The sequence below is a fragment of the Electrophorus electricus genome, chromosome 13 (genome assembly GCF_041902795.1).
Source record: "Electrophorus electricus isolate QZ-2024a chromosome 13, ASM4190279v1, whole genome shotgun sequence".
NCBI classification, from domain to species: domain Eukaryota; kingdom Metazoa; phylum Chordata; class Actinopteri; order Gymnotiformes; family Gymnotidae; genus Electrophorus; species Electrophorus electricus.
The window spans coordinates 5,863,708-5,872,711 of NC_137509.1; the positions used below are offsets into that span (position 1 = coordinate 5,863,708).

A 9,004-nucleotide genomic window follows, 5' to 3' on the forward strand; every position below is an offset into this window, starting at 1 on the left:
CATGGTAAGGGTTGGGAGTGCCTGGGATGAACAAAAGCTCAGTTTTACTGGTGTTGAGCTTCAAGTGGTGGGCTGTCATTCATGATGTGATGTCAGTCAAGCAGTCTGAGATGTTTTGAGACCTGCATGTCAAAGGGTGGAAATAGAAAAATAGAGTGTCATCAGCATAGCAGTGGTAGGAGAAACCATGAGAAGATATTACATCACCAAGAGAATGAATATATGAAGAGATGGGGGCCTAATACTGAGCCCTGTGGAACACCAGTGGAGAGTCTACACTGTTTGGATGTGGATCTGGAAAGCATCTCCAAGCAGAGCCAGTCACACCCAGCCTGGAGAGAACAGAAAGAAGAATGTTGTGGTTCACTGTGTCAAAGGCTGCTGAAAGGTCTCGAAGAATCAAAACAGATGACAGTTTGGCAGCTTTAGCAGCATGAATTCTTTCACTGCTATGAGGGCTGTTTCTGTAGAATGTAGTTTGTAGCCAGACTGATTAGGATCATGCAGCTGGTTCTGAGAGAGGAAAAGGGACAATTGATTATAAACTGCTTGTTCAAGGGCTTTTGAGAGGAAAGATGGAAGTGATACCGGTCTGTAGTTGGTAACGTTGGAGCCGTCGTGTGTGTGGCCTTCTTGAGGATTGGTACCACCCTGGCAGTTTTGAATGCAGTTGGCATGTATCCAGAAAATAAGGAGTTGTTGAGGATGACAGAGATAAAAGGTAGCAGATCTCTTGCGATTGTCTGGAATAGAGTGTCTGGAACAAAATTGGATCCAGTGGACATGTAGTTGGATTTCTGGAAGTCAGGAGTTGAAGAATTTCATCTGTGGAGAGGAGAAAAAGAAGTCAGAGTTGGATGTTGAAGAATACACATTGGTTGGAGGAGAGGAAACCAAGGAAAAGGACTGATGGATTGCTGCAACCTTCTCCTCGAAGGTGATGAAATACTCTGGAGTAAGAGGTGAGGGGGAGGGGGGGGATTCAGGAGATAAGAAAAAAGTGAAGAGATTATGTGGATCAGATGCTGATAGTTCGAATTTCTCTGTAGTAGGATGACTTTGCAGATGTTACTTCCAGTGAGAACTTGGAAAGGAGAGACTGGTATGAGCTGAGGTCTGAATCTAGGTGAGATTTACTCCATTGCCTCTCTACAGTCCTTAGTTCTCTCCTGTGGCTGCGAAGTGTTTGTTAGCCAGGAGGCAGGTGGCGAGGATTTAGCAGGTCTAGAGGAGAGAGGGCACAGAAGATTCTTTGATGAGGAGAGTGTAGAAATGAAAGAATTAGTAACTGTATCCAAAGAGGGAGAAGACAGTCAGGGTGATGAAGGGTGGACAAAATAGTAGAAGTAAGAAAAGAGGGAGTTTTGAAGTGCAGATTGCGACAGAAGGAGGAGGAACACACTGGGGAGGACTGGATGGAAAGAGAAGGAAGGGAGAGAGAGAAGGATAAAAAGTGATGGTGCGAGAGGTGTCCAGAAGGCTGCGATGTCCAATGTGGTAGTGGTGCGGGTGAAGATCAGGTCTAGAACATTGTCTCATTAAGCAGGTAGAGGAGAGTGGTTGAGGGTGAGGTTGAATGCTGTCAACAGCAGAAGAATGCAGGGTGGGATGCAGAGGGAAGGTTGAAGTCCCCAAGGAGAATGAGTGGTTTTGCTTCAATGGGGAATTGACTCAGGAAGATGTCAAGCTCATCAATTAAGTGATCTAGAGAACCTGGAGGGGGGTAGATGACAATGATACGAAGTTTGGTGGGGAAAGGGACTGTAATGGCATGAAATTCAAAAGAGGAGATGGAAAGAGTAGAGAAGGAAAGTGGAGTGGAACGCCACTCTCGAGACAATAGTAAACCTGTGCCACCACCCCTGCTGAGACGCCTCAGAGAATGGGTGAATGGAAAGGCAGAGGACAGAGCAGCCGGAGTCGCAAGTTCTCAGGGGTGATCCATGTTTGTTAGAGCCAGGAAGTGTAGGGAGTGGAAGGATGCTAGTGCTGAGATGAAGTCAGCCTTCTGGACAGCAGATTGGCAATTTCAGAGCCCTCCTGCCACCATGACCTGTGATGGTGCTGAACGTTGCAAGTAAGTGAGGTTGCTGCGATTGCTACATCTATGATGGCATTGAGGAGATCTGTAGGATATGTGGACAGGAATTGAGACACATTTCAGATCCTTGATTTGTGGATGTATGAGATTGAGATAATATGAGAATATATTTAGATGATTTCATGAAGTCCAGCAGTTGAGATTTAGAACTGACTGAGAGCAAAAACAAAGCCTTCCCAGATGTTGATTACATATGTCTATAGCGGAGTCATCCAAATTTAGGTCAGTTCAATAAGTGCTGAGTCTGTAGTGAGAAATTACATCAGGAACAAGTAAGGATTGATATGCATGAGGATAAAATACTTCGAGTATGCTATGGGAACTGGGAGGTTTTAAAAGAAACTGAAACAAAAGACAGGTGTAGTCAATTAGTATTGAGGTGAGGGTGCTCTATGTCTGGGCAAGAAAAGGCTACTGGGCTGTACTGACACTGTCACAGCAAGAATGGGTTGTCAAGATTTTGCCCAGAATCTGATATTCAGCATGTCAAATTGCAGTAGTCTTAAGAGAGAAGGACCAACACAGTAAATATTAAGGCTTTGCTTAAACTTGATGTATTTGTCAAAAAGTTATGAAAAAACTTATGAAATGCTTATAATTGTACAATATACCATATAAACATCTGACAAAAGGATCTAAAAAAACTGAAGCAGTCGACTTTTGAAAACCAAAATTTCAGTCTAAACTTTTGGCGACGACTTTACTCCTATACAAACATTGAACCACAATGATACATATCCCAAAAATGTGAGATCTGCAGAGGCTTCATGATGCATATATATACAAACACACACACACACACACATGCAGACATGGTGTAAGTTCTGGGTCAGCCTGTGTATAGTTGGTGAATAGCTTGACCTTTCAGAAAGAGGCCTGTATGCAGTTTCACTGGAAAGAGGAGGTCCTGATACAATGAGATGTTAAACTGCTGATGTCATGTGTCGCTTATGCTTGTTTTACTGGTATACTTGTTAGTTTTACCTCATATCCCTTGCCCTTCAAATGTGTCATTCAACAAGTGCTTTAAGTATCTGTGTTGGAGTTAAACGTACAAAGTTTGGTTTTATTGATTAATACACAGCCGCAGGAAGCAAAGGAAAACCTGACCAGTAAATTTCAAAGTGAGATCTAGATTTACCTCTAGAAATATTAATCCTCAAGTAAGGAATAAGAGGCTGACTAATCTGGACCTCCACACTACTAGGTGGTTGATTAGTTTTGTTCTTACATGTCAGGAACAAAGAACATTATGGATGAGGGAGAGAGATACTAGCAAACAGAGAAGGAAAAGTTAGCAAATGAACTGAAAGGTAAATACAAATCATCTTGAATCATAGCTCGATGTTTGTATTTGTAAAGTACAGTACCTGTGTTTATATATATAGTCTCAAAGTGAGATCTATCTAGTTTCAGTCTGAACTAGAAAAAAAAAATCAGTATAAACAATGGCCTTCATAAAAATAATTGATTGTATACCAAGAAGATTCCTTCAATACTTGTGTTTTAATACATCACAACTTACAAACATGGAGAGGCAGTGTGAGCACACATACAAAGACAGTGAGTGAGTGCTTGGTCCATGTGAGCACACATACAAAGACAGTGAGTGAGTGCTTGGTCCATTTACCACCGTACATGAATTTATTCATCTTAAGTGATGCAGCCTACACAAGAACATCCACTGTAGTATAGCTATCATTTACATAGTCAACACTTGGGGCCACCTACTAATTTGGCAAAGAATATTTTCAGTTTCATTATTCTTTCAAATAGAATTCTACTGTGAATATTGGCAGGCAAAATTTAAGGTTAATTTATTTTGGTTTGTATGCTTGTATGCCTGACCTCAATGTCCTTTAGTTTATCACTATGTGATATTTTAAAGTAAACAGTATTTTGTGTATTTATCAGATTCTATATTGAGTATCATAACCTGATCTCTTCAGCCTTGTCTCTGAGCAGTGTATTAATGTTTTGCAATCACAATGCTGCAGCTCTGAAGATGAAATCAGACCACTGTGCTCGGGGTTGGAAGTTCTTCAGTGGGAAGTGTTACTACTTCTCTACTGATGAGGAGACCTGGACTGCCAGTCAGGATGCTTGTGTTGCTGCGGGAGGACATTTGGTGATTGTCAGCAGTTCAGGGGAGCAGGTATGATGATGTCTGAATGTGATAGCTGTGACACTAAAATACTCACTGAAATGCAGAACACTTATGTCCTTATTGTCCTGTTCATCTGAATGTCTTACAGATTATAATCACAATATTTTTCATTAAAGGATTTCTTAAAAAGATCAAAGCCTGGTTCTGGAAGGGAGTTCTACTGGATTGGTCTGACTGATGCTGTGGTGGAGAGAGAATGGCGCTGGTTAGATGGCACAAAACTCAGTCAGACATCGAGGTTGGTCCATGACAGACACCACTGTCCTGTTCATTTTGAGGTCACATGATCATGTCATGGTAGATCGCTACACATTTAGTTTACATGATGTTAACAAAATGGCACACAGTTGTAATAGTGATTTGTTTATTTTGTTCCCTTGACAACCAGATACTGGATTGGAAATGAGCCTGATGACTGGAAAGGAGCTCAAAATGCTCACCCTGAAGGAGAAGACTGTGCTGTAATGGAGCTCAGCTCTGCCAGTTATGGTTTACAGGATGCATTCTGTAACAAAGATAACAGAAAACACAAGCGTGTCTGTGAGGCCAAAGCAGGAATGTAAAACATAGAGATAGTAGAGATGTTAATTATGGCAATAACATAAGATGTAGGGAATTGAAATCTCAGGATGAATTTTCTTTGTATTCGTTTGTGTCCCGCTTATATATTTATTTGTTTGTTTAAGTATTCAGGCATTGCTTCATGTTCATATCTCTGTGTTGAAAGAAACCATATGGTCATCAATGAGTTTAGGCTTATTGATGATGCAAGAAGGCATCTTTAGCTCATTAGTAGTTTCAGTCTCAAGATGAGAAGGATGCATAGTGTCACCTGGTGTCCTAAAATATGCATGACGATACATTCAGCAGATTGTTTTCAAGAAATGGAAATAATCACATCAAACATTATTTTAAAGTGATGTGCTAAATGGTAAATTGTTTGGGAAGTGTAGAGCATGCTTTTGAACAAGTGTTAGTGATCCATTAGACTCTGTAGCCTAATATCAGAGAATTATGAAGACTGTTTCCCCTTCCTCAGTCATGTGAGCACACTGTGGTCTGGAGAAGCAAGCTGTGGGTCAGAAGATGTGTGAAATTTACTCAGGGTGGGTCTTGTTAAAAATGGGTGTGTTCTGAAAGCTTTGAATCGTTAAGATCATCCTGACTGTTAAAGACAGTCACTTCACTAATACAGTTGTTTTTAGAGACTTGATCATAATTTTTCTTTATACATGTGATGAGTGTCACTGATTTCTGTTCCTTTTTCACCTGCTTTTTTCTAAAATGGCACCATTTTAGCTAACTTACCTGTCACTCATTATGTCTTCATAGCATGTAAGTAAACATGTTCACTGTAGTTATTGTTACATCCCTGTACGTATTGCTTGATCTCTCTCTCTCTCTCAGCACAGTGCCCTGTGAAAGCAGGCTTGCATCACACTGGTTATTTCAGGGAAGTAGATGGAAGTGCTGATTTGTAGGCCATACCGGTGACTTGCTATTTCATTGACTCTGGGAGATGTCATCAGCAGTGAAGGCCTTGGGCATCCTCGTACTGTGTACTGGTGTTCTGATCCTGTACCTCCGTAGACTGTGTGTAATTTGTACAGTCTCAGTCTGTTAAGTCATGGAGGTGTAATGAGCAGTTTCGTGGTTATTATACAAAGTTTGTGTGATTACAAAAGAGGACCCAGGTGCTAGAGGTGTAGTGGTGGATGTCATCCCCTTCATTGTTCTCTTGTTTCCTGGTTTGTGTGGAGGGTATGGAGGGAATAAAAGCAATGTGATTTTCTTTTCTTTACCAGGGAGGTTAGGCATAAAAATATCTAGATGATGTTTTGTTTATTATTTTGGCATTGGCCCACACTGATGATTGTGCCTAGGTTTTATTGAGTTTAAATGTTTGATGAAATAATGTGCCCTAACATCTCTGACAGTTGCTTCTATTGTGTTCTTTTGTTCATTTACACTGAAGCAATTATGGCCAATAGCCTTCATTATAAGAGATTAAGCTTTGCATACAGTATGGTAGAAATGCATTGACAATGTTTACTGAATTGAATATAATATTGAATATAATATTGAGAGAGTATGCATAAACAGAGGCTTTATCTTTTAACCATTATATCCTTTTAAACCATGAACAATTGACCTGCATATGACCCACATCAAAAATAGGAGTGTGTGGCCTTAATCTGCTCTTGCAAAGATGGAGAAATTCAAAGATCCTCACCTTTCAGAAAAAAAAACAGTCTTGGAGGTTGTATCAGATTATTAAGTTATATCAGATATAAAGAATGCCTGGAAACAGTAAAACCGTGTCATTCAAACAGACTAATTTACTTCAGCTACTTTACCTTACTAATTTAACTCTTTCTTTCATAATGATTCCACAAAAATTAAATGAAGCATGTGGAGTATAAATACAGAGTAACAAGGGCTAAACAAGACCTAGGTGTAACGATGCCGCTGGCCCGAGTGCCGAGGGGCGTGGAGCAGGACACACAGACTCCCTCGATATTATGAAACATTTATTAACATAGAACACGAATGACAATGGTGGCACTCACACAACATTAACAACAGACATGACTTATACATTTAGCTAAACACTTGCTACTGTAACATTTAACAATGACTACACACGTTTACATATATCAGCGAAAAAACAATGGCCAACACGATGCACACACTAACAGAGGTTTTAATATACAGACAACACAAGACGTTAAACCCCGTGCAGGTGCTTGCTGTCAAGGAGAGCGTGGCTACAAATAGGGTGAACCCCCCCCTGCACACGGCAGGCCATACCACGTGACTCGTGAGGGGGGGGGGGGGGGGGGTCGTGAGACACTAGGTGAAGAACATTAAGGGCAGGGAGCACAGATACATCACAAGCAAATGGAACAAAAACAAAAACCAGATGGGACAGATGACTATATATCCTTTAAATGTATAATTCTTAAGTTAAAAGTAAACCCAAATATTATCAGATCAAACACTGATTTTTTAATACTGTGTTTATTATTTATCTTCTTCCATACAGCATTGTTACAGTATACACAGACATGACTGGATTGATTAGTTTCAGTGGCATAGCAAGAAAATGGTCTGTGAGACCAATTAAACTGACATTCAGACATCCATGACATTCAGAGACAATGAAAGCCTAATAAAATAAAAGGTGTACCAATTTGGTCAGTCAGCTCGCTGGTGAGATCATATTCCAGTAGTGAAGATATAACTTTATTTCTTAGATGTTCACTGCAGAATTAGAGAGAGACAAGGCTGGAGTGCTGGATTAATCTGTGCATCTTGCTTTCCACTTCCATTTCTACATTGGGAAGAGTTTTACTGGAATAGACTGAAACTGATGCAGCCAAAGCCAGAAATTTCTGCTCTCTTCTACAGGCACAAGGATGTCACTTTGACCTCCACTTCCTAATTTTACATTCAAATGCTTTGCTAAATATCAAAACTCTTTCATATAGCATCAGTACTGTAGGAAAGAATATATTACTTACGGTTAGTTCTTTATTTATGTTCACTATATAACTCATGTTTGTTAGACTGTTTTAATGTTAGCAACCTGACATTCAAATGCACTGATATACTGGTGTCATCCTGATTTTTCAGAGATGAACAGGAGCATTAAGCAGCTGCAGGAAGAAAAGAAAAACCTGACCAGTGAACTTCAAAGTGAGATCCAGATTTACCTCTATAGTTTCAATCTCAACTAGAAAACTACAAAAATTAATTCAACAGAAAAGATGGCCTTCATGAAATTATTGATTGCATAAGAAGAAGAATCCTTAATTATTTTAGTTTTGATATATCGCAACAACTTACAGACATGCAAAAGCACTGTTATTCAGCCACACATATACAAACTGTAATTGAGCCACAGATATAAATTCAGTGATTGAGCCACATATATAGAGACAGTGAGTGAGTGCTTGGGCCAAGTAGACAAACACTACTTAATGTTGCCAGTTACACAGTGAACCATGACTCAAGTAGGGGTCAGCACTGGACATGCTCCCGGACCCAGGACTCGGTGACGGTACAGGTCAGGTGGTCCTGGACACAGGGTACAGTGGGACCAAGGCCCCTATGACAAGAGCTCCATGTCGTCGGGCAAGTTCATCAAGATCTGGGCTCCCATGATCGTCCCCTTTAGTGAGATTCACTGTATCTGTGAGTAGGTCAATTATTCAGTGATGTGGCATGCAAAGGCATGCAAAAGAAAATTAGGAAATATATTAGAAATTTTTAGAGTATTTGGTTAAGATACCATGGCAAATGTGGAGAAACACACTCTCACAGTTTGCTATTGTAGGTTAGCTAGTGTTAGCAACATTAGAAAATCAAATGTGGTAAGATGTCATACTTCTATGAAGTTCATATGTATTTTGAGAATTATATATTTAAACCATGGTCAGAAACAATGCTTTGGGTGATACAGCTCTGAGCAGTACAGCAATCACAAGGAACTCGGACTGCAGTGACGTCATTACATGAAAATGAGCGGCTCCCTGTAACCAGTTTTTACTGTTTTAAGATAATGAAAATATTTCAATTTTAATCATTTTATTATAGAATTTCAAATCAATTTTAATAATTTTAACAAAAGCAATGTAATTTGGCTAAAAAAACTTAACTTTAACAAATTTATAATGCTAACTCTGTTACACCAGCTGAAAAAAAGTACAGAATGTTTTTACCATGTGAAAGTT

At 39.8% G+C, this 9,004-nt stretch overlaps 1 protein-coding gene across 1 annotated transcript; it reads left to right on the forward strand.

The window, feature by feature from the left end:
- The first annotated feature begins 3,630 nt into the window (after window positions 1-3,630).
- Window positions 3,631-4,831, forward strand: LOC145643535 (C-type lectin domain family 4 member E-like). Its single transcript, XM_081695052.1, has 4 exons — window positions 3,631-3,664; window positions 4,099-4,256; window positions 4,385-4,506; window positions 4,657-4,831. Exons 1-4 carry the CDS (start codon window positions 3,631-3,633, stop codon window positions 4,829-4,831), a joined length of 489 nt encoding a protein of 162 aa, XP_081551178.1.
- The last annotated feature ends 4,173 nt before the right edge of the window (window positions 4,832-9,004 follow it).

Bases quoted from the DNA above. Each gene is read 5' to 3' on its own strand.
- LOC145643535 (XM_081695052.1), top strand. From the start codon at position 3,631: ATGGAGAGGCAGTGTGAGCACACATACAAAGACA. The intron at 3,665-4,098 runs GTGAGTGAGTGC...ACAATGCTGCAG, and splicing joins TGAGCACACATACAAAGACA to CTCTGAAGATGAAATCAGAC. The intron at 4,257-4,384 runs GTATGATGATGT...TTTTCATTAAAG, and splicing joins TCAGCAGTTCAGGGGAGCAG to GATTTCTTAAAAAGATCAAA.